This window comes from Strigops habroptila, chromosome 5 (genome assembly GCF_004027225.2).
Source record: "Strigops habroptila isolate Jane chromosome 5, bStrHab1.2.pri, whole genome shotgun sequence".
Classification (NCBI taxonomy): Eukaryota; Metazoa; Chordata; class Aves; order Psittaciformes; family Psittacidae; genus Strigops; species Strigops habroptila.
Genome location: NC_044281.2, coordinates 66,703,582 through 66,729,301, shown reverse-complemented (window position 1 = coordinate 66,729,301; position 25,720 = coordinate 66,703,582). Strand labels below are relative to the sequence as shown.

Sequence of the window (25,720 nt, the reverse complement as noted above, 5' to 3'; positions counted from 1 at the left end):
AAGCTCTGGCCCAAGCGTACTCTCTTCAGATAGCTTTAGAGCACTGTGCCATCACAGACCTGCCAGCTGTCTGAAGACAGCAAGAGAAAGCTTTGAGTGCTCTAGAGCTGTTAATACCTTTTTTTTCCCTCCCCACTTTATATTCTCAGCTAGCTAGGCTGGCATGTGTTGGCTCTAGTACTGTGGGAGTATGAAGATAAATGCAAACATCTTTATGCGCACCCTTCAATGCAGCACAGTAGCTGGTAGTCTGTCTCTACCTGACAAGCGCAATGCAAGAGAAAAGGATCATACAAGCCAGATATATTGTGGTATGTTGTAGAGCTATTTAGATTTCTGACTCCATTTCTGAAGATGATTTGGTAGAGTCACTCTTATGTTAGTATTTGTTTTCTCAATTTTAACAAATAGATGGCATAAAGATATAGGTCACAGCTTCTTTGACATCCACCTACAGAAAACATATCTTGCTATTGGGCAAATGTTTACATAACAAATTGATAATATTAGACTATTTTTGAACATCTGCATTTCAGTTGAAGTAATTTGAGCAAGACAAAGGAAATAAAGTGAGGAGGTTTACTAACTGACATACGGTCTTTTCTCCCATTTTGGGAGTAGGTTGGGGTTTTTGTGGGCTTTTTTGTGTCAATAAATTGTCATTAAAATTAGGTCCTTTCCATTGCCATTTCTGAAGTGCAACTGTTTCTGTGGTTCTTGCATACTGATGTGAACAACGTAGGTAAATTATAGAAGAAGTAGCACATTATGTTTCTTGGGTAGCTATGGATGATGTTAAATGGTAAGTTATGCTTTGCTTTTATATTCAATCAGAAGAAACAAAAAAATCATGTGCATTGAATTTCCGAAGTGTATGACAAATCTGAAAATATTTGCTAGACATCTAGCATAAAATGAGTACTGACTTTAATCTTTGTTTTCTTTTACTGCTACCTGGCCACAAGCTTTCTTTAAAGGCCATCAACCTTCTAAAGCTGTTTCTTTCATGGGTAGATAAGTAATTTTGTCAGAGAGATCAGACTAGAAATTTAAGTTCAGTTAAAGTGCCTAGATTTACACATTCTCTCTTCATTTTCCATGTTTTAACCTTATATCTGCTGTGAAAGGCTGTATTTCAGGCAGCAGTGTACTCTGGAGACCCACACTCATTTTTTAGATTTTGTGTTAGTATTAATAATTCAGGGTGGTATGGGTTGGATGCAGGTTATGAAGGCCTTCTGCCCAAACTGTAGAAAAGCATTCCCTATTTATCCATCTGTAGAAGAATATGAGGAAACCTAAGTGTAATCTGTGTTTGAGTAATTAGTTTTTATTTGTCTCCAGAAGAGCAGTTGGTTCTTCCTGTCTTACAGGAACTCACGTCAGTCCTTAAAACATTTCTTGTGGAAAGCCAATCAAAATATGGTGTCAAAATCTCCTCTTTATTCATTACTAGTTTTTTGGCATGCAAATGACTGCTGGGGCATACAGTAAATGTCGCTAAGGTATTACTTTAGGATGTGGTTGAGTAACTTTGCATAATGAGACCTACTTCTGATTGTCTAATTAGTTATGCATATCTGTAGCAATGCAAAACATGCCTCAAATAATAGAAATCTATTGTCATAGGTTACTTGATTACATGGCTATGGCTTCCACCTGTATTATGGTTCCTCTCTTTGTAATGACAAATGCCACAGGCTTCTATTGAATATTATAAGAAATTTTTCACGCAATTGTGTCAGCTATACATTTTAATTAATTTTTCAATGTCATTCATCACATTTGAAAAAGGAATCTTACTATGCGTGAAATTTCCCAGTATAAAAAAGAAACGTGTATATTCTGTTTCTTCCTTTCAATGTATTTACTGAGAAGGCCATTGTAATTTAAAAAAAAAAAATTGATAAAAGCATCCTAGTCATCCTTTTGTTCTCATCAAGCAGCAATCTTCATATTCAGTTTGCCTTGATAACATCTCGTAAGTGTATGACTTTGCTTTATGTTTTGGTAGGTCAAAAATTTCCACAAAAGTAGCAACTATCACACTTCTGAGGAGCGGGATGTGATTACTAATGTAGAAAGAGAAGGAACTCTTTCTTATTGATACTTCATCCTTAGGAAAACTGCATAGTACAGACAAGATGATTTCGTTTGCAGCCTGACATTTATTAGCTTCTGTGACGATAATCAAGAAAAATACACAGCCAAAGGTGCTGTCCTGTGTTAATTCTGCTGTGCTCTTGTCAAGCTTCTAAACCAGGGAGTCCTGCCACATTTTCAGGTCACAGGATAGTTCTTGCCTTTTATCAAGTCTTGTTGCCATGGCCAAGATAGATAAAGAATGCCTTTCTATGAAGACTAAGAAAATAAAATGGAACTTCTGGACATATGTGAGTATGTCCAGAACAGTAACTCACTGTTACTCATGTAACAGTGCAAGTCTTCAAATATATAACTGACCTACTACAAAACTGTGAAGAAGTTCAAAATTGTATACAGGCCCACCCTTTCCGTTTGGTCTGCCAGGACTTTGATGTTGTGAAGGATTATAAGTGGAGAAAATTAAAGAATCAAGTTGACTGCTCTGAGAATTAAGACTTTTTTTTTTTTTTTTTTTTTTAAATCCAATTCCCCATATCCTCCAGGGGTATAAAATCAATTTATCATTTGTCATATCCAGATGGTAAGTAAATGAACAGTTTCACCGTTGGGCTTGCTATCCAAAATATTCCTACAGGAATATAAATGAATGCATCATTTACAGTGGCCAGATGGCAATTCAGAAGAAAATTCCATGTTCTAGTCATTATACAGCTTCTACTATATTGCATAAACCTATTCTGGCTTATTTTGGTTCACCATCTGAAGAAAGGGCCATAGAAAATTAAAAGTGTGAATGTGAGGATTTACTTAACATTTTAGAGAACTTGAACCAATGTTCAGGTATTGTGTTTCTGCCAGAAGCGACACTGATCGGTCAGTATTTGTCTGTCTTTAAAATTTCATCTAATGACAGGAGATCTGTTTAGCAGCAGATAAATTCACATTGGAATACACTTCAGCAATTTAAATAAATGGAAAATGTACCCTTTTTCTTCATATTTATTTATTTTCATATTGATTGTAAAACTGATAATATGCTCAAGTATTTTTTTTACCTAAAATCACCATGGTTCCCAATTTTATCAAATTTGTATCATTAACAATAATTAAAGATATTTTATAGGAAATATATCAGAAGATCAGTGCATCTATCATGCACTCTATTAATTTGGAAAGTCTCTGGGTCTTCGTGCCATAGGTGAATATTTATGCTAGCTATTGTTTCAGTGAAAAGAGCTTTTATGGATAATTATTTTTATAAGCTCTAGGAATATGTTCTTTCTCAGTTGTCTGTAAAGATGATGTGAGATTGTTGTGACATATGAAATAGAAGATTTAATTAAAAAATTGTTATCAGCTGGCTAATTTCACGTAAGTATTTCAACCTGAATGTAAAAAGGTATATTAAGAGTTAGCTAAGTGGCTGCTGTTACTGGGCTTTCTCATCTAAAAGTTCTTATGAGAACAATAGCTTCTTTTGACATGAAAGTGTTCAGCTACTCTGTATGAGAATGGCTAGTAACGCTTTTTCTGTATTTTCTGCAATAAACCAAGTTAGAATTCATTGCAAAAATGAAATAAGGAGTTACAAGGTACTTGGAGTTTAAGACCATGATAAATAGATAAAGTGTGAGATTTTTAAAGTTACTTTTTAATGATAAATTCAACAAAAATTCTGAAGCAATTTAACTTAAAGGCTATTTACCATGGTTTGCTTGTTTTCTGGGAACCAAGATAACAGTCCTGTAGTAAGTACATGAGAAAATAATCCTTCATTGTGTGCATGTTTCAAAGGGAAAATTATATATGCAGCTGTCTAATCAGTTCCTACCTTGATTGTGGTCTACTTTCATATGTATCAGAAACAGACTTTATACTGGGAGATTAGATTCAATCATTTCTTATAGAGAAGTTAATAAAAGTGCATGTGTAACATGCAAAGGTTTAAATTGAAAAAGGATGACATTTTTAAAGAAGTTTAAAAGAGCAAAAAATTATACTTTTTTTTTTAATTATTCTGTGTGTATCTTTCAAATGTCAGGATCTTCACAAAAATGCCAAAGGCCACAAGTAGAATTTTTTTAAGATTTTGTTTCAAATACAGTTTTGAAATTTATTTAATAACTTTCAAGTTCTGTGCTTCTGTCTTATAATGTACCTTCTCCCTCTTTCTGACGTACTCCGTTCCTTCCCACATAACTTCTGATTGTCTAAACCAGAAGGCAGATTCAAAGTTGAGCCATTTGTGTAAAGCAGAGTAAATATTTCAGATCATTGCTGCCTTTTTTCCTCTTCCAATTTCTTTCAAAAGCTGTACTTTCTTTAAAACTGTTATAAAATTAATTTCTAGCCCAATGACAGATTTAAGATCTTTTTAAGATTTAAAAACTTTTTAAAACATAGTAGTTGCATTGGTTTTTTTTTTTTCAGTGGATCTATAGAGTTACAGTAACCAGATAAAATTCTATCCCTGATAAAGCCAGTTGAAAAGCTAAACTTTATTGACCTCATAACGGCCAAGGTTACATTCATTAGATGAAGGAAAGCTTCTCATTTGATTTAAACTATATAGAAAATACTAACTAGAACAGTTCTAAAGAATTGTAAATGTTTCTGAAATTTTTTCCTCCTTCTCTAATTATACATAGGCTATTTAGCTTAGGCAGCTAAATACTGGTTTAGGGCAGTCATGCACAATGTTTGTATTGTAAGAGAAGCCATAAGAGGTCCCTATATTTAACTTCTTTAACACTCATTGTAGAATTAATGCACCCTTACATTTCATATTTGGTGGGGTGCAGTGTGAAAGAAGCTTGTGAATAGTAAAGTACTGAAAGAAATATCAGCATTTGCATTCATCAGGAAAATTATCCCTTTAATGTTAATGGCTTCTAAAGTCAATGGCTGCTTTTCCAATGCCACCACAGAAGGAGCAGCTTCTGCTGTTGAAATGCACAGGAGCTGCAATTGCAGCTGAAGGGATGCATTCTGTGCAGATTGATTGCATTGTCAATTTGAAATGCATTTTGGACTTTCGAGTGCTTGGTTATGCAACAAAACCAACATTTTAAAATATTCAGAGAAAGGAGAATGGGCCTTGATACATAACTGATATTCTTTTGTGATGATCTGTAATCTGTGTTACTGCCTGTTACAATCTGAGTGGTCAATCCAAATTGACCTAAAATTGCTGCTAAAATCTTAATACCAATCACTCACATACTGTGTGTCCCTATAATAACATTGAAGAAAACCTGTTTTGATATTTTCATAGAAAATCTCTGAAGATAAGTTAATGTCAGAAAACCAATAGTTCAATCTCTTTGTAATTTATATACAATAATTAATCTTTTATTTTTATAGTGAACTTATCCTATCCAGCATTGACATTGATGCATCTGGAGATTGGGAGTGTCTAGTAAACAATTCGTATGGAAATAGCACTAGACATGTAGAAATTGTGGTACTTGAAACGGCTGCACCCTACTGCCCTGCAGAAAGAGTCATTAACAACAAGGGAGATTTCAGGTATGGTTTTCTGGTTTTGGAGTGTCTTTCATATATTAATATTGATACAAATAATATTCATGCTTAGGCACATGATACTTCAGTGTCAGTTATGAAGATGTCACTTTTTTGTCATTTTATGTAACATAGTACAAAGGAGGAGCACTGTGTGATTTTTGGACTGGCACTGGGATTTTTGGACTGGGAAATGGCACTTAGTGCTTCAAGAGCAGCAGTGGTTTGTGAAAGTCAGAATTTTTCTTCTAATTCCTCAGTGAAGTTATAGAAAAATTCAAAAGATGTAGGCTTTTTACAGCTAAATAAGACAGGGTTCAAAATTGTTCTTGGTCTTTTCTATATTACAGAATATAATGACACTACATTAAAGCATTAGCAGATTAAATCTTCAGGACTCTTCCAATCCGTTCCATTTCTGTTGGTTTTGTTCAGCTGAGATTAGAAGTAACAAATAACATAAAACTGTTAATAAAATATTTCACTGAAGAGAATTAAAATAGCAAATAAAACTACCTAGTAAAACAAATAGACTGTTTGAGGTGAGCTTGAGGACACATAGAGTTCCAGCAATATATCACATGACTAGAAAACAAATTCGTCCTGCTATCAGAATCTTAGAGTCTGTACAGTTTTGTTGACTAAATGTAATTTTTTTTTTTTCAGCTTTATTTTTATCTACATATGCTGGTGGTTTTTTTGGTTTGGGTTTGTTTGGGGGTTTTTTTGTTTGGGTTTTTTTTTTTAATTTTAATGCTCATAAACTGAAGAAAAAGTTAAGAATTCTGTGGAATTTGGTATTATTTTCACTTAACTCTAGAGTACTTCAACATTATGCATAAAGCTCTTAAACAAAATATAATTACCTGCTTGACAATAGGAATGATGTATGATGACATTCCCATTGAGAAATCAAGAAGGTAATTTGTAACCAAGTGAACTGTATTAAGAATTCAGCTTGAATAGTTAATGAAAGGAAAAGCAGACGAGAGAGGAAGCTTCTCTTCAATACCAGAACTTTCTGCAAATACTTCTGACCTGAAAGCCTATCTCCATTTTTAAAACTTTTTCAAAGGCCTTTTACTATTATTTCTTGTGTTTGAAAAAAAATAAAAGAATAAATTAGAAATTAGAGAAATTGACTCACATAACTTGTTTTCTCTTAACTATGAAGATATTTATTATGTTTTAGGTAATATTTCCATTTGCTGAGCATATATTTATAAACTTATTTAATCCACATATAGGGATTAAAGTCCATTAGAGATCTTTGACAATATCTCAGCTATGTTTTTTTTTTCTTTTGTCATCACAAAAGCTGCCATTATGTTTTCTCATAGTGGACGTACTTAAATGTATGTTAGTTAGATCTTTTAAAATATATATACTTCCTATCAGATAACACATACTGAATCTTCTAGATGACAACTTTATGAAGTTCATGTTCTTGCCATGACATCCTTTTCTTCATAAATAAATATATGTAAATTCTACAAACCACACAAACTAACACCAGGGGCATTTTTGTCATTTTACATAAATCAAAAGAACAGGAGTGCACATTTCTCTCCCTGTTGACCATATTTCTAGAAATCCGTAAAAATTTATTTTGAAAATGTATGTCAAAAGGATGCTGAGTCCATAGGTTCTTTTGGCGTTTGAGGGAATCAATTTAAAATTATAGTGAATTTATCAGGCTCAAACAGCATTAGCACTTGAAATTGTTCTGAAGGTTTGTCCTGAAAGATGCAGCTATCACACCAGTAAGTTTTCTCACAAAGGTATTTGAAGTTTTGGTAACACAGCAAGTATGTAAGTAGAAAGAGTTGAACCACAAAAGCAAAGCTAGAAGGGACAGTTCTTTTATTGGGTAAAAAAAGGAAGTGTCTTTATTTCAGCTGACCAGCCTACGTGGTATTTACAATTGCACAACTGCAGTAAGAATTAGGCACTGAGTCAGAATGAATTGGCCTTATGTACTATGAGTTTTTTTCTCTAATGGACATAGTTTGCTCATTTTTTGTTTTCCAGCTCTCTGTAAGATCATACTGAAATGCAAATGGTAATTGTTATGTTCTAACACTCCTATTTGTAAAGGCCAGATTCTGCTACCTGTACTAATACTAATTTCAGAATTATCTCTTTAGTTTTACTTTTGATGTAAGTAAGTTGCTACTCAGTGTGGCCCAATTGCATTAATGCAAATGTTTTACTAAAAGTAATATTTCAGCCCAGACACAAAAGGGGAATATACCACCGTACATATTTTGGTTTTTTCTGAAGCACATTTCTTGGTTCATTTTGCATCATTTGTTTTTACATCACAAAATGAATTATTCCAGTGATAGTTAGCTAAAAGATGTGAAAATATTTTTCTTCTTACCTTTTCTTGGTTTGAAATAAGGAAGACTTACATAGCCCCAAACCCGTCAGCATATTGTGTAACAATATCCAAATGCACTTACATTTTATAACTTAGAAGGGATAATATGTATGTTTGAGCAAAGATTGAATGGCTAGGTGTGGCTTCACTGGCAGGAAAAGTATTTTTATGATTGACTGGGTTCAGTCATTATATCAGTGCAATTAAAGAACTATATCCTTCCCAGGCATGCTGTCTGGCTAATGATACACTTCTGGTTTTCTTTGATTTCTGCCAATTACTTGATCCTGCTGTGTCCATACTAGAAAATGACAATGGATTTTGTACCAAAAGAAATAGATCTGACTTATGTCATTCCAGAGAATGCAGTGGATATAGAGAAAAATATTACTGTATAATAATGCTTAATATACTATATAATATATAGTATGTATAATATAATAATAATTAATATAATAATTGCCAGTAAATCTCACCTTGGTGCCTGGCGAGATCCTGAAGCAGATCCTCCTGGAAGCTATGCTAAGGCATATGGAAAATATAGTGGTGATTGGTGACAGCCAACATGGGTTCACTAAGGGCAAATCATGCCTGACAAGTTTGGTGGCGTTCTATGACAGGGTATAGCATTTGTGGATAAGGGAGGAACGACTGATGTCACCTACCTGACCTTGTGCAAGGCATCTAACACTGTCCCATATGACATCCTTGTCTCGAGACTGGAGATATACGGATAAGGAATTGGCTGGATGGTAGCACACAGAGATCTGCAGTCAATGGCTCTATGTCCAAGTGCAGTCTCAGTGATGAGGGGCATTCCTCAGGGGTCAGAATTGGGACAAGCACTTTAACATCTTTGTCAGTGACATAGACAGTGGAATTGAGTGCACGTTTGCCAACGGCACCAACCCATGCAGTTTGGTCAATACTCTGGAGGGAAGGGATGTCATTCAGGGGGATGTTGACAGGCTTGAGAGGTGGGCCCATGTGAACCTCATGAAGGTGAACAAGGCCAAGTGCAAGGTGCTCCACGTGGGTCGGGGCAATCCCAGGCACAAATACAGGCTGGCAGAGAATGAATTGAGAGCAGCTCTGAGGAGAAAGACTTGGGGGTGTTGGTTGTCGAGAAGCCCAACATGACCTGACAGTGTGTGCTTGCAGCCCAGAAAGTTAACTGTATCACGGGCTTCATCAAAACAAGTGTGACCAGCAGGTCGAGGGAGGTGATTCTCCCCCTCTACTCCGGTCTCATGAGACTCCAGCTGGAGTACTGTGTCCAGCTCTGGGGCTCCCAACATAAGAGGGACATGGTGCTGTTGGAGCAAGTCCAGAGGAGGGTCACGATGATGATCAGAGGGCTGGAGCACCTCTCTTGTGAAGACAAGCTGAGAGAGCTGTGGCTGTTCAGCCTGGAGAAGACAAGGCTCTGAGGAGACCTCATAGCAGCCTTCTAGTACGTAAAGGGTGCCTACAAGAAAGCTGAAGATGGAGTTTTTACAAGGGCATGTAGTGATACAGGACAAGGGGTAGTGGCTTTAAACTGACATAGGGCAGATTCAGATTAGATATGAGGAAGTAATCCTTACTATGAAGGTGGTAAAACAGTGGAACAGGTTGCCCAGAGAATTTGTGGATGCCTCATCCCTGGAAGTGTTGAAGGCCAGGTTGAATGGGGCTTTGAGCAACCTGGTCAAGTGGAAGCAGTCCCTGCCCATGACAGGGAGGTTGGAACTAGATGATCTTTAAGGTTTCTTTCAACCAAAACCATTTTATGAGTCCATGAGTTAAATAGAATGATTTATAGTTTGTTTTCAATGACTGTTTTGAAATCATACTACAGAAGTCATGTATACCTAAATAGTTTAACTACTGAGGGCTAGCTCCTTCCTTTTCCATGAGACACAATCTCTACTGAAATCTTGTTTATTGGTTTCTGATACATTCAGGGATTTTTGCTTTTCAGAGCTCTGTGGCACAGAGGGCTTTGTTGAGTTTGGTCAAAATGCAAAGCAAAAATTGACAGAAATATTTTGAGCATTTATCTTTTACAGCATTTAGTAATAGGGTTTTGCTGTTTGGGTTTTTGTGGGTGGTTTTTTTTGGTTTTTTTTTTTTTCTGGGGGGGAGGGTTTGAGACTTGCTGCTCTGCTTTATGCAGTCTTCAAAGATGAATGTAGGGAAAATACCATCCATATTTTCTTCTTTATCACCAAAAACCTTCCTGGAATTAATGCAGAAGTAATGTATGACCAATCAGACATGAACCTGTATAATTTTGACATTTTCCAAGGAAACGAAGTAATTTATTACAGAATATAATGAGGTAAAATTAAAAATAGCTTTTTTCCTCATACATTCTGTATATTGTTGCTACATTGTAAGTTGCCTTTAAATAAGAAATTTCATGTTTTAATTTTTAATTTTTATGTTGTTTATAGATGGCCCAAAACTTTGGCTGGGATAACTGCTTACCATCCCTGTCTCCAGTATTCATTTAACTCCATTGCCTTTCACAATGGCGCAGAAGAGGCTAAGGCATGGCGTAAATGTAATCGAACTGGACGTTGGGATGAAGAAAACTATTCTGAATGTCCTTATTCACAAGAAGTAACTCAAGTTCTTCATGCTTTTAGTCAGGTAATGTTATGAAATCCAGGGCTTCCCTTCTCTAGTACTCATATTATTGAATAGCTTGTAAGAAATGTCTGTTCAGCCACAAGTTTGGGATAGATGGACTTTTTAGAAAATGTTTTACTTTGAAATATTTTTTTTTAATTTTTTTTTTTTTTGTCTGGGTGCTGGAGTCTACCTGACCATTAGTAATGTTGGCAAGGTCATCAGTGCTTCACTTTAGTTCTTTCTTTGACTTCCCCTAATGTGTTTTTACCAGGAAGATGTTACTTTCTCTTGAAGTCCTGTATCAGACTTTTGTCAGCTGAAGTGCCTTTCCTCATTGCCATTGTCCATAATGCATTTAAAAACGCTGCAGATATGAAGCCTACTTCAAAATGCCTTTTTGGTGTCTTCCCAGAAAAATAGTACCTAAGCAGTTTCTTATAGATAAGTGAAAGAGAGAATGAGATAAAAAAGTAAATGAGTAGAAATGAATGAGAAAGAGCGAGCATAGCATGGAGGACAGCACAAATCTGTAACTGACATAAAAACTTTTACAGCTTTCAGTTTCCTTGATCATTTCTTCCCAATCAGTAGTGCAAGATAACAGCACAGGAAGTTTGTTTTCAGATGTGTTCATACTTAAATAAAAATAATTACATTAAGAGAGAGCAGTTACAGAATAATAAAATAATTAGGAGGGTCTCTCAAATTCTGTCCATTCTACTGTAATGAGGTTAGGCCAGGTTTCTCAGGGCTTTAACCACCCAGGTCTTTAAAAGCTGTGAGTATGGAGGCTTCACAACCTCTTGGGGTAACCTGTTCAAATGCTTGACTATCCTTATGGCAGAAAATATTTTCTTCATAACCAGTCTGAACTTCTCCTTTCAATTGGCTACCATTGTCCCTTGTTCTCCCACTATGCATCACTGTATATATGAGCCCCCACTGATACTATTGTTCTCATGTGATGATCTAAAGATATAGTTGTTTGCAAGTTGGCAAGTCAAGCATAGTTGCTTAGGGTAATGTTTTATTAGGCGAGTTAGTTACAGTCTAGAAAAAGTAGACAAAAATCTTCAGAATTTGTTGGTCTGTTTTGTGGTGTCTTTAGATAACAGCAATGAAATCTAAGGCCTAATGCTGAAGATACATTCATATGCCCCTGAAATTTATGTCTATAGCACTACTGATGCATATAAATCCATGTGAAATTATAGCAAGCATTGTACAAACGGATGTGACCTCCAGTTTTTAAAAGAACAAAGCTAGCTGATTTATAACATCTAACAATTCTGATGTATTTTCAGATGCACATCAATTTGACAACCGTGGTTGAATTTTCCCGCCAGCTGACAGCCTACACAAGAGGTGCTTCCCACTTTGCGGATAAAATGGATATAATATATTTGGCTTATATAGTGGAAAAGTTAATTGTCTTCGTGGATGAAGTTGAAGATGTAAGATATTTTCTCTATGGTGAAAAAAAAAGTATCACTTAGAAGTGAAGTCTTCACATATGGCCCTGTTTTTAATGTGTGCAGGCATACACAGATCTAAAATTGATTGCTAGTATTCTGATAGCAAATATTCTGCATGTACTATGATATGTTTCTTTATGCCAAAAAGGGACAACTAAGCCATCTCCTCTGATTGACAAAGGTGGTGTTGCTTAGGGATAAAAATTGGTTTTCAATAAGCCACTTCTTTAATATTCTTTTTCATTTTAATTTCTACCATGTCTCACATTTTAGAATTAACTTAAGATGACTCTCCATCTGGCCATGGGAGTTACACATGCTCCTTTTGTTTTTTCCATTTCATCAGGAGATTTTCAAAGTTTTGAAAGCATGTATCTCTTCACATGAAGAGAAGATAATGTGTCTTTAAGTGCAAATGCCTACAGAAACTTCTAGTGTGATGTGTGACATTTCTACAGGGAAGTCTAATCAGAGTTATGAAAACCCTATGGGAAAAATTGGGTTTTATAGAGAACAGCAATGGTCATCATAGTGTTTACTGTTAATTTTCAGAGCAACTGCTTGCATGAAGATTTCATAACCCCTAATTTTTGTATACATGATAGCTATAGTTAAAACTGCTCTGGGGATTTTAACAGTTAACATTTGAGAAAGCCTCCAACTTCAATTTCATGATTATATGCCAGATCTAAAGTGTATTATCAAGTGCTCTCCAAGAATCATATTTCAAAGCTACAACTGTATTCCAGCTCAAAACCCTGATAAGATCTTGCTGCTTGCTAGCAAAACAAAAATTTTCCATCCGAAAGAAACAGTTGGGTTTACCATAAAGCCTCTTTATTTTTCTAGCAGCTGATGCATTATCCATTAAAACTGAGCACCATCTCTAATCTTTTAATTGGTTTCTTCCACCTTTTAAATAGGTTTCAGTTTCTGGGTTTTGGTATCAGAACATCTCTATTTCCACTACTCATCTCTACATCTCTTACTTCATAATCCCTTATTGTTTTCGTCATTTAAAACATTTCTCCCAATTTGTCTCTGTTTCCTTCTTCTATTTTGAACTTTATACTTTTTCCTCTGATTCAAGGTCACAAAGTATGTTACTCATTCATTGAGCTCTTTACTAATACTCATTTCTTAACTCTCACTCATAAGGTACGAAAATAAATATGAAGTTGAAGTGTCAGTATTTTCACACATACTGCACTCGTAATTATAAATAGGACTGAACTTCATTTAATACAAGGCAGCATATGAACAAAGGTATATTAGTTTGGAATTGACTAACAGCTGAAGCTACAATTATATGAAACAATTAGAAATTAATCAAAATACATACACAGAGGTTTTCTGTGATTTATCAAAGTAATTTTAAACCCATTTTAGCCAAACTAGTACAGTTTCTGTACATTCTCTCTGGGGAGCACCTCTCCCAGTCAGCACAGGAGTATTCATTTTATACAAGTTATAGGTACTTGGTCCCATCTGGTGGTTCACCTCCAAGAAAAAGAGAGCTTAAACAGCAGTACTGTGGATATATTTGCAATATACTGCAACTTTTTGCCAGGAAGATGTACATGTATTAGCCCAAATTTTTGTATTTTTTAATGCCATGCCTTTACTCTTCATTAATGCATTTAATTATAACATAAATTACTTCCTTTTCTTATTTCTCTCCTTTTGTATATTTATAGACTGTTGTTCTGCCCTCAGTAAGTTACTGCCTAGCTCACTGGTGTATGCTTTAATTGTTTCTCATAAATCACTCTAGTCTCTTAATGTGTTTTATTATTATTCATTGTATCAATAACTCTGTCACATTGTCAAAAGCCATATAGAATTATCCAGTAATTATGTTCTCAAAAATAGATTAAATATTTCAGGAAATCACATAAAATTTCAAATACAGTCTCATTATTTCTGTTTCCCTTGCAATGCATGTGAAATTTATGTATTTTTTATTGAAAACACTGATCCAACTTCATAATCTCAGTCATTCCTTAAACCATTTTCACCATTGCTGAATATTCTTTTTTCCTTCCTACTGAATCATCTGTGTATTTGCCTTATTTTTCTGTTACCATTAGTTTGACATTTAGCCTCTTGAACTTTTCTTTAGCTATATTTCTCTCAGTCAGTTTTTCACTTCTGTATACCTTTTTATTCTGGTTTATTTGTAACAACCTTGTTTATCTATCCCATATCTTTGCCAAATAATGGTAATGTGGTCATGTTAATTGCAAAATCTCACTCAAATGAAGTTTTAGAATTCAAAAAGTAAGTATTTTTATTTCTTTTTGAAATAATCACAAGAAAATATTCACAGTGATGTTTATGCTTTCTAAACACAATATACTAATAAAAATTTGAAGCACATAGTCATACTTACCAAAATCTGCAAAATATCATAATATCATAGAATCATAGAATGGTTAGGGTTAGAAAGGACCTTAAGATCATCTAGTTCCAACCCCCCTGCCATGGGCACAGATGCCTCACCCTAGACAATGTCACCCAAGGCTCTGTCCAACCTGGCCTTGAACAGTGCCAGGGATGGAGCATTTACCACTTCCTTGGGCAACCTGTTCCAGTGCCTCACCACCCTCACAGGGAAGAACTTCTTCCTTATATCTAACCTGAACTTCCCCAGTTTAAGTTTAAACCCACTACCCCTCGTCCTATTGCTACAGTCCCTGATGAAGAGTACCCTCTCCAGCATCCTTGTAGGCCCCCTTCAGATATCATCTGGCAAAACAAAGATTTATCACTTTGGATTGTCCGCAAGACTGAATTAAAACATCCAAAGCTACAAGCCTACACTTTGTGTATAGACAATGAGATGATACAGGTTTGTATCAGCACCTGAGTTATGTCTCAAATTTACCCTAGTATGTCTGTAACAAAAACATTTTTCAAATATATTTTCCCTGTTTATTTTTTCTTTTCTTCCCCTCCTGTCCCACTCCCCCTCCCCCCCCAGGTCCTTTGATTAAACATGAAGTTGTTCTTTAGAAGGGCATGGTCAATTTTAGTTAGTTGAAGAAAGAGGGTAATAATTCTGGGGTTGCATTTATTACCCAAAGAGAGACTCAATTTTTGTGGTGTATCTAGAAGATGAGCTTTAGAATTGTGAAGAAAAAAAGCTTTCCTTACAGGCAGTTGTACTTTATTTTTCAAATAATTTAATTTTCTTAATAGAATCAAAACTGTCTTTGGATGAAGGTTACCAAACAAAATAAGGTGCCTTCTTTCACTTGTACTCTTTTCCTATTTTTGTGAGTTTTCCAATCAACACGATTTTGGGGTGGCTGGGTTTTTTTCTCTTTCAGATTGGGGATGCTCTTATTGAAATTGCCAGCAATATAATGTTGGTCGATGACCATGTGTTGTGGATGGCTCAAAAGGAAGACAAAGCCTGCACCAGGATTGTACGATGTGTGGAACACATCTCAAGCCAAATACTGACCAGCAATATTCAAGTTATATCAAAGGTATTTAAAAAATTACAAAGCTTTTTGACAGAATTTATTTTTAAAATGTAATTTTTCTTTATAATTTTTACAACCAACGAACATATAGAGAAGTGAGAAGTGAGATTGTGTAAGCCAGATACACAACATAGCCAATTTATGTAGATATACTTGTATTCTGTGATTATTTGTTTTCTTCTTCTGGATTCTGTTTGGAAGACCAAAGTATTTTTTTGGAGTATCATTGATGGCATTAAAAAGTGTTTTTTCTTGACTTTGATTTATCGCATTGATTCTTACAAAAGACTGTTCACAACACTACCTTTCTAATGTTCTTACTATTCACTCAGTTTCTGTTGTTCTTGCCACTATAGCATATGGGTTTATTTTGAAAGGTACAACTTGAGCGAGTGAAATTTTAATAAGAGAAAAGACAACATGCTCCCTTGTTGCTTTAAAATTTTTAATATGCCTTTCAGAGAGCATTCTAAGCAATACTTTCTTAAAGGATTTAGGAAACTATCACAAAAAATACATCTTGTAATAAAGATTACTAATTTGTAGTCAGTTTTAGTTTTTTAGAAGTGTAGCAGTATGAAATTATTGTTCTTATTCCTTGTCCTCCACCTACATGAATTTGGCACTTAGGTACTTAGAGGTTGTCATTTGGACATTGAGAAACTCACTTTTTGCCAGTTTCAATATCTAAGTAGCAGAAATGCGTCTAAATAAGAAGCTTGAAACTCATCGTTTTGGAATTTTAGATAAATACGTTAAAGCCTTATCACTCCTTGGATTGTTTTCCTTGCTTGCTTGCTTTTAAATAGCCTCTTATTATTTTCTCAATTGTCCACTGCATTTATATGAATACACTAATGTTCATAATGGCCTTAATTCCTTCACTGTATATTGTTAGAAAAGCAGTCTTTCAACCTAAGACAAAAATATATTGGGCTGTTTTATAAATGAAGTTTTTTTATTTAATTACCACTTACATAAAATTATCAAATTTGATAAAAATATTTCTATTAAATACATAGAGACAATAATATGCCTTTTAGAAACATTTTGCAATGTGACAGCTAGGAAGGCTCTGTTCCTGTGTACTTAAATTTCTTGTATGGTTCTATGATTCTTTTAAATGTTAAGTGGCAAAGGTGTTTTTTTTTTTTTTTTTTTGTCACTGCTTCAGGAAGCTGTTGACATTACTGTAAACAGTAATTCTGTGTAGTCAAATATAGATCTGTGTCACTAACCTTTTTGCCATGCTTTATCTTTTATCTTCTCATAGTTTTCTGTAGGAGAATTAGTTTACTGTTGACTGCAATTTGTCAATAAACAAAGCTGTGGAGTTTTTCTGGTGTCATCTCATGCAATACCAAACACTTCTGTTCCTTTGGGATGCCAGCCAGCAAACTGTCTCCCAGAAACTACATTTGCTTTCTTTATTTTAAAAAACAACAAATAAAAACCCTGAAGCTTGGGTAGCCACTAGCTTATAATACAATTCCAGAAAAAAACTGAACCTCTGTAAGCTGTGTCAGTTGTATACATGCACAACTGTTCCCTGTACATTGAAAAGCTACTTGGGAACCATAACTGTTACTCCTACATCAGTTTTGGAAGACAAAAATGTTCTTCTAATTCCATGAGGTTGCTGCATGACTGATTTCAAGGTCAGAAAAACACCAGGATGGATATCTTTGTTTAGATCTTCGAAAGTTTCCCTTTTCCAAAACACTGCAGGAAGAACAGCCAGCAGCAACTTTCAAAAACTAGATAATTTCATATATTTTTATATATAATATGACATATTTAAAGTTTAATAATCATATTACAGTACAACAAAGGAGATGTTATTCTGCTGTATGGAATTTAAAATCTTAGGGAAGTCATACAGACACAAAGTTCTTGTCAGGATGCCACAGGGGCTGGGGCTCCCCAGCCAGGGTCTGTCCTGCTGACGCAGCCGGGCAGCGTGGTAGGCCGGGGGCAGCCACTGGCAGCAGAGCATGCCAGGGGCAGCCACTGGCTGGTGCTTGCCAGGCTAGGCCACAGCAAGGGGTCAGTGGTGAGCCTGGGGCCACAGGACTGGTGGCCAGGAACCGCCATGGAGTTCAGGTGAGGCCTTGGAGGAGCCTCAGCTTGACATTGTGCCAGCGGGAAGGGGATGGGAGTCCTCCCAGAGGCCTCAGTGCAGCCAGAGAGGCCAGGGGTGCCCTGGGCAACTGAGAGCTCCCAGGGTGGATCTGTATGCCCCAGCACCCTCAGATTAATCTCCCTTCAGTACTGTTCTGCAGTGCTGCTTCACTTCTGTTTTTATTTAATTTCTATGTATACACGTCAGATGTGCAGTTTGAAAAGGAAGACTTCCTGCTGATGATAAAAGTTATCTCAAAGGTCCCGTCTCAGGCGTGTGCAATAGTTTTAAAATCCACCCCTGAAGAGTTTTTATTTCATTTCTCAGCCAATTAGAATGTCAGAATATTTTAGGCTAATTGGTACCTGGCTTTTTGTTTGCACTCACGTTCTTCGGCACTACTCTCAGATTGCCCAGGTAACAGTCCCCTCTGGCCTTTCTGCCGAGTGGTGCCTTTAACTGAGGTTTAGGAAATGGAAACCAAATTATCATTTTCTGTATCTGTACTGCTTAGAGACAAGATTAGCTTGTGGCTTTTCATAACATGTACCTGACTGTGGCTTGTTTCCATGGATAATTTTGCTCCGAGTTCATCTGTATCCATTTTGTAGCTCATTTTACGATCTTACATAATGAGCACTGGTTTACCTTGCATTTTACCCATCCGTTTTTGTGTGTCGAGAATTGCATGTTCACACTGTTTGAACATTGTCAGGCCTTTACAGGTATTTTGGGAGTGCAAAATCCCAAGTCTTTGAAGAATTTAATATGTAGAATTTAAAAAATAGGTCTCACTGTTGCAAAATCACTTCAATCCTCATTACAATATTATCTAGTAAACATCTTATTCACCATCACCTCAGAAATGTGAAATAGGGAGCTAGTATTGTGCCCATTCTACAGCAGGAAGCCATGCACAATTAAATGGCTTTTCCCTAGATTAAAGAAAACCTGTAACCACACAGGAGTTTTAACTGAGTCATGTGGCTTTATTCCTGTGATATGGGTAATAGTATTCTGCAAGCAGTAAATTTTTTAACTCCTTGAGAGGCTATCTACAACAGATAAACCGAGTTTTAGGAATTAGAGCTTTTCAATAAACAGCCACTGGATTTTTTAATACAAAAATTATTTGATTCTGAATGATCTTTGGCATTTTTATTCAAGTGTATAAAAAAAATCACCTCCAGGCAACGACAGAAGAGGTAGAAATTTAATCTTAAAAAGGAATGTTTTATGAATTTAGAAACAACTAAAAAGAATCTTTAGGCTACTTCTACTTTAAAAGTAGTATATATATTACTTTTATATAAAAAGTATAAAAAATACGCTGAAAGCTTCTGGATTTTTGTCTAATTTTAACAAAAAGTAAAATTGCTTCAGTAGTTTCATTTTGGACACATGCAGAATTGTCAGTGACTGAAGAAGGTGCATTTGAAAACCATTTTATAAGTTCAAAAGAGGACCAGCAAGTGATGCACTGTGTTTCATGCTAAATTGAGTTTGTACTGGTACCATGACTTCTACACAGTTAGGCTACCCTCTATCCTGCCCGTATTTTTTTATGCAAAACATTTTCTTTAGATTAATTTATTAATATGAATGAATGTGATTTTCTTCAGTGAAGTCATTTCTTGACAGGAAGATGCTCCAAATTCTGTAGGATTCACACCAATTTTTACCAACTGGATTTAAGGTACTTCTGTATTGCTAGCTTGCATAACAGAAGAAAATTACAATAATATGAAACTACCACATTTGTACGTTTAATCTTCTGATAAACCTGCTAGTTTGTGGCCTAATTCCAGTGTCTCTACGTTGCAATCAATGTGCAAAATACATACACTCACAGGTCACTAAACAATATGCCTGGAAGCAGAAACTGTATAGTCCAATCAGTGTGGTGCCAGTCTAAGCTGGTCATCCTGATTAGAACACGAGCTATGTATCTCATGCACAGGACTATGCTGAAATAAATATACTAGTTTAAGGATAGAGAGGCATATCTCTGCACTGTGCTACAGTCTCCAGTTAGACACATCACCTCACTAAAGTGCAGGCCAAAGACCTGTATTGTGCTCTTGTACTGAACCATGTAGTCATGTTCAATATTCTAATCAAACAAACCAATGATAAAAACCAGTCCATCCACCAAATAGCTAAGCGGCTTTCTGTTTAATTTCTGGGGTAGAAAGCACATCCTTGTTAATTTTTTAAATAATTCCTGTGACTGCTGTTGCTAGTTCACTTCATAACTGTATTGCTTTAAATCAGGATTGATTCCATTGAAGCTGATAATGACACATTTGCAAAACTGATATAATGACTGACAAACATATGTTCCTAAAGAACATTCAAGCAAACCCACTATCTCATTGTAGGATTCTAGATCAGTTTTTTTAATAAGTTCCATTTTCTTTCTTACCCTACAAATATGTATGAAAGTGTGTGCATGCACAATCCTTTATGAAGTATATGCAGTAAATACATAATGCACATATAATAATGCAGTTATGCTTGTTGAGTTAGCAACATATCTGCTTCTCAATGTTTTCACAGGCATCTTCTAATATTGCTCTGGAGGCCTTTGTGATCAAGCCATCTAGTTTCACAGGAATGACTTGCACTGCCTTCCAGAAAATATCTGCAAATTCTGACAAGTCAGTGGTGCGTGATTTGGGAAGCTGGGAAGCAAATCAACACCCTGATCAATATTTGAATTTCAAGTGCAACACTGGCAATTTGAATAGTTCCTTGATGAATTCTTCTAGCAGGGTAAGTCAGTACAATAGTGAAGAGAACTTAGATATTTCAGGGTGTTTTCAGCAGTACCTTAAAGCAGAATACTGATTTGGAAAAAATAATATTTTCTGTGTCGTTAGCATTGTAAACTGGTTAATCATTTCAACAAGTGGCTTTAAACTGGTGTATTGGGTGTAGCATGTTTTGTTGTGGTAATGGATATTGCATTAATGTAATTAGGTGGAATGCAGGAATGCGGGATGTAAATAGAAATGAGTAAATGTCTTGGTTTTTCTATCTTTTTATCTGTGGGTCCAGTTCTGCAAACTTTTCTATGTGTAAGCATACTCTTTAAAGTAATTTGGAAATGTTTAGTGAGGTGCTCTCAGGGGATTTGGCATTGCAATTACCTTTACTTCCACTAAATAATATTACATTCTCTAACTTCTGGACTTTATACAGAGGAAGAGTGTTACACTACAGTTTTTGAGTAATAGATGAAGAGAAGCAATAATAAATAAGCCTTTTAATAGAACGCACTGTTATTATCAAATAATGAAGTGGAACAATTAAATTTTGAACTAGCAGGAAATGAAATTTTGCATTCGGCTGAGCGTGTTATTAAATTTGAGCATTGCAGAGTTGAATTTTTTGTTATCCTTCAGCTGAATCTTAGTTTAATAGGCTTATTTCTTGGAATACTTGCAACGACAAAATGATACTTTTCTGGACAATATTAGTAGTTTACTGAATTTGAAGGTATTTAAGTTGAAGTTATTTTCTCTTTGGTGCATTTTAATCTTCTTTATGGACTATGCAGTCAGTGATATGGTACTTTGTGCTCTCAAGAGCTTCTGGTAAAAGAGAGTCATCTTAATAAGGAAAGAATAGGTTAAATTTATTTCCTCCAATGGAGTTAATTTCTTCTATGGACACTGTTAATATGTCTATCTACAGAAAAGAGAAAGTTGTGTCTGAAAAAAGTTTGACATCCATAAAATGAAATCCAAATGTCAAATATCTAAAAGATAAAAGATTTCATCAGGAGGCAACCCTGGAACACTCTGTGATGTGTGGGATAGTATTATCAATAGAAATATACATAGTATTACATGAATTGTAAAGTTTTCTTTATCATCTCTACCAATATGTTTGGTATTACTCCACAAACTGAGTACCAACATTTCTAGTAAATGAATCTCTTGAAAGTTTGATGGTCAAGCACTGGTGTGTCCCTCTTCTTATTTGATGTCCCTTTCAAAAACGTTGGCAGAATGTCACAATATAAAGATCCCAGTAAAATCTTTCCTAATGTGTTTTGAACTTAACTGACTTTATACAACATACAGAAGGTAAACTCTACTCACTGCACAAAGAAAGAAGCTAGGAGAAAGTAAATTTATTATCATGAAAAGGAATTTTGAAGTGCATGGTATATATTGTGACAGAAATTACTTTATTAGGTGGATCAATAGTTACCACCTGTATATGAATTTGTAAATGTTATAACAGCACAATACAGGAGATTATGGATTCAGCTAAATGTTAGTTCCATGGCTTTAGATTTTAACACTAAGGTATACTCAGGTTTTAAATGACACATGTGAATAAACAGACTGAATATATTCCTTTAACTTAATCCTGAAAAGCAAGATGTTTCATTCATTGTTGTGAAACTTTTAGGCTATGCACTCCTTGAATTCATTCTGAAGTGAGTTGCATTTCTTCATTGTTAATAGAATGGTCTGTAGAATCATAATGGATAACAGAAAATGGGATTCTTTGTCATCATCCACTAGCAAAATTATTTCTGTATTTGCTCAATGGAGGCAAACAGTAAACCTGACTGTGCTATGCAAAGTCAGGAAAATAAAGAATTTGTGATGGAGTTGGGAGTTGCTTGTTTTAGTTACCAATTTTTAGTCGCTGTATTTTAAAGTAATGTTTGTTATTATATCTGACTCTTTAGAACTTCATCTTAAATGCTGCGATTATTCTTAGAATCTTCCTCAATTTAGCATAGGAGTAATCATAATAAAAAAAATCTGATGCAAATCAGTAAATACAAATGGCAATTACAAATTTAATTTACTTCTAATAAAAATGTGAAAAATTTTCCTTAAAGAGCTTATCAAAAGAGAATGTTTTATATTTTTGTGCTAAAAATTGTAGCCCTCTTCAAATGTATAATGTTGTAAATCATCTGCTCACTAAGCATAAACAATTGTTTATGCCATCTGTCTGTTGCTAACCAATTGCACTATAAATTTAAAAAGTGAATACTCATGAAACAATTTGTGGGCATTTGATGGGAGAAGACTGAAATAGATGATCATAAACTATCTTAATAATACAATCAAAGCTTTTGCAGTTTATCCATAGTCATATTTCCTGGCAATAGTAGGAAATCGATACAAATTTAGTCAGTGGTTGTGTGTACATAATTTAACCTGATCTGGATTGTGGGATGGAGAGCCCCGAAAAAGGGGAAGAAATGTCAAGAATATAATAAATGAGGAAAAAAAAATTAAAAATAACTTTAAATAACTTTAAAATAATTTTAAAGGCTCTGAAAGAGATCCACCATTCAGAGAAGTTCAGGAGATAACTGTTTAAAATATGCCTAACTCCACTTATGGTTCAAATACGTAATAGGCCTTTTATAGACTAACTTGCAGTGTTTCCAAATACCCTAAAGCAAAATATTATTGCAGTTTGATACACAATTTTTTATCTTTAAATCTAATTCTGACTCTGTAGTCAGTAACCAATCTGAAAAGTCAAGAAGAATCATTTATCACTATTGCAGATCAAAAGTTTTTTCTGATTGGATTTAGACCCAGATGACTTCTTTTAGATTCTGTTTCTGCTGTTAGTAGAAAGCTTTTGCTGCCTGACTGGACTCAAGTGGGTGAAAAAAAATGGCTTAGATTTATTTTCCTAGGTTTTTATATAGTGGCTTGTATTTTGATACAGTAGTTGTTTTCATCTCCATTTAGGTAGGCTTAAGGGCATCTTCCCAGCCTGGGACTCCAGACTGAGATCCTGCACAGGAATGCTCCCAAGGCACAGTTCTGTCCCATGTCCTGGCTGTGGTCTTCAGGATATCACGATAATGACACACCGACAAGGCTGCTGTAGTGTTTGAACTCATACAATCTGAGAACAGGTTACAAAATTATAGTGCTATTCAGTATGAATCCAGTGTCTGGTTCCCCTTTGATATCAGACCTGAAACATACTTTGAACCTAATCTGTGTTCCAGCCTGATCCTGTAAACTATCTCCAGTGTGCAAATGTAATCAGTTATACAATTAACCCTTTCTCTGACTCGCTAAAATTACTTCAACATAAAATGAATTTTTAAACCTCATGTACTATCAAAATCAAATGTGTAGTTTATAGGGGACTGTAGATTCATTATTTAGGCTAGGACTTTAAGGTAGGTATTTTATTAATATAATTTACAGTTTCAGCTTCATTGAAAACTCTTTTCAAATAAAAAGCTTTCTCCTCTCTTTAATTATTGTTCTGACATAGGAATGAATTGCCAAGTTAGTTAAGTTTCAAAGTTTCAGTCATCTATATTTCCACATGTAATCTCTGACTTCTGAAATTTTAATTCCTCCTAATATTCTCCATGTATTCCATTTAACTTTACAATTCTATTTATTTCCTATATGCTCTGAGTCAGACTGACCTTTTGATTTGTCAGGTTGTATTACAGGTGATGTCCATGTGATAAAATGTTAAAAGTTAAATTGGTACTGTGGTTGGTACAGACATGGTAACCACAAAAAAAATTCTAAAATGCTTTGACAAAATTTTATTATTACTTGCTTAGACCACTTTGAGACATTATACAATTTTAGAAACATTCTTGTCTCAGATACTTACTGGAAAATACACAATCAGTATGTAAGAAAAGGTTTTTTTCTTGCATAAAGTAGATTTTGACTGTCAGACCATACAAATAATGTATAAATAACAATAAATCCATATATAAAAGTTCACAGGTGTACAGAAATTAATATAATGCAAAGATTTCCAAGTGACAAGGCATTTGGGGAAGGATATGGCACAGAATTAAAAACCCAGAGAGGAATTGTGAAGGGGAAATTTTGAAGCTGCAGAAAGTAGATCTTATAATGAAAGTGCCTTTCCTACAATCCACTTTATGTCAAATGTTCAGGACCTCTATAGATAATTATTTATATCCATTTGGAAGCTGCTTAGTAGAGTGTGCAATAATTAACTTTCTCACTAATGCAAAAGCTAATTCTTATAAAAATAATAATTACAATTTAAGCCAGAGTATAAGATGTACAGTTACCTAGCTGTAGGTTCCAAAAATGATTTCCTACAGTACTTCTGCAAAACCAATTAGTTTTGACTAAGGTTTGAGCAATACTTTGTCCTCTTTCAGTGAAACAAAAGCAACAACAGCGTTTAAAACTTCTCTTCTAGCTCTTTAGATGATAGATTCTCATTAATAGAGACATTCCTCTTGCACTGGCAACTTGTAATGACATGTATATTCTAATCACCTGTGAACATGGTTGTGGAAAGTACTTCTGTTTAAGTATGTGCGTATTGTTACTGATTTCATTGAGTTGCTTATCCATTTAAGATACATTTTTCCAAGTTCAGGGTGCACGTGTAGAGAATTTTTCAAGGCAATAAATTCAGCTAAGGAAATTTAGAATTCAAAGTAATGCTTAGAATTTGTAAACTCAGTTAAAATGTAATACAAAACAAAAAGACTTCCTGCATCTTGCACAGAACATGGCTATTTTTGATTAATTTTTCTGGTCCAGTCTATTAGACTAACTGTTCCCCAGCCCAGATCTCCTTTCATTCACTTCTTCATTAAAAAAATTGCACAACTGTTTTTCAGTCTTTTGTGGAGAAGGTTTACATTGAAATGTTTCATAGCCACATACACTGTATTAATAAAATACCAGCCAACACACCCAACAAAATTCTGCTGTATTACAGTATGCCACAGTATATCACCAGGGTAATTTGGTATTTTATAATTTTGTATTTATTTCTAGAGTGTAATAACTAGTAAGTTGATAAGCATCATAAATGTAGCATGAATTATGTTGGCATCGTTTCCATCATGATTTCCTCTAATTTCCCAGCACACGTTGCTTCTTTTCATCATTTCTTTCTCTGTGGGTAGGTTGTTGGTACTGTCACAAGAGGATTTCTTACATGATGCAGGGATTTAAAAGTTTGTTATATGTTACCTGCT

General features: G+C 35.0%; 1 protein-coding gene across 2 annotated transcripts in view; it reads left to right on the top strand.

Annotated features, from left to right (window-relative positions):
* The window catches only part of LOC115608698 (adhesion G protein-coupled receptor A3-like), a 284,297-nt gene that overhangs the window by 137,210 nt on the left and 121,367 nt on the right, over positions 1-25,720 (top strand). For both annotated transcript variants that reach the window (XM_030487919.1, XM_030487920.1), the window contains 5 exons: positions 5,470-5,634; positions 10,450-10,648; positions 11,935-12,084; positions 15,438-15,599; positions 20,278-20,493. In XM_030487919.1, the coding sequence (XP_030343779.1) occupies positions 5,470-5,634; positions 10,450-10,648; positions 11,935-12,084; positions 15,438-15,599; positions 20,278-20,493 (892 nt within the window). The remainder of the gene's footprint in view (positions 1-5,469; positions 5,635-10,449; positions 10,649-11,934; positions 12,085-15,437; positions 15,600-20,277; positions 20,494-25,720) is intronic.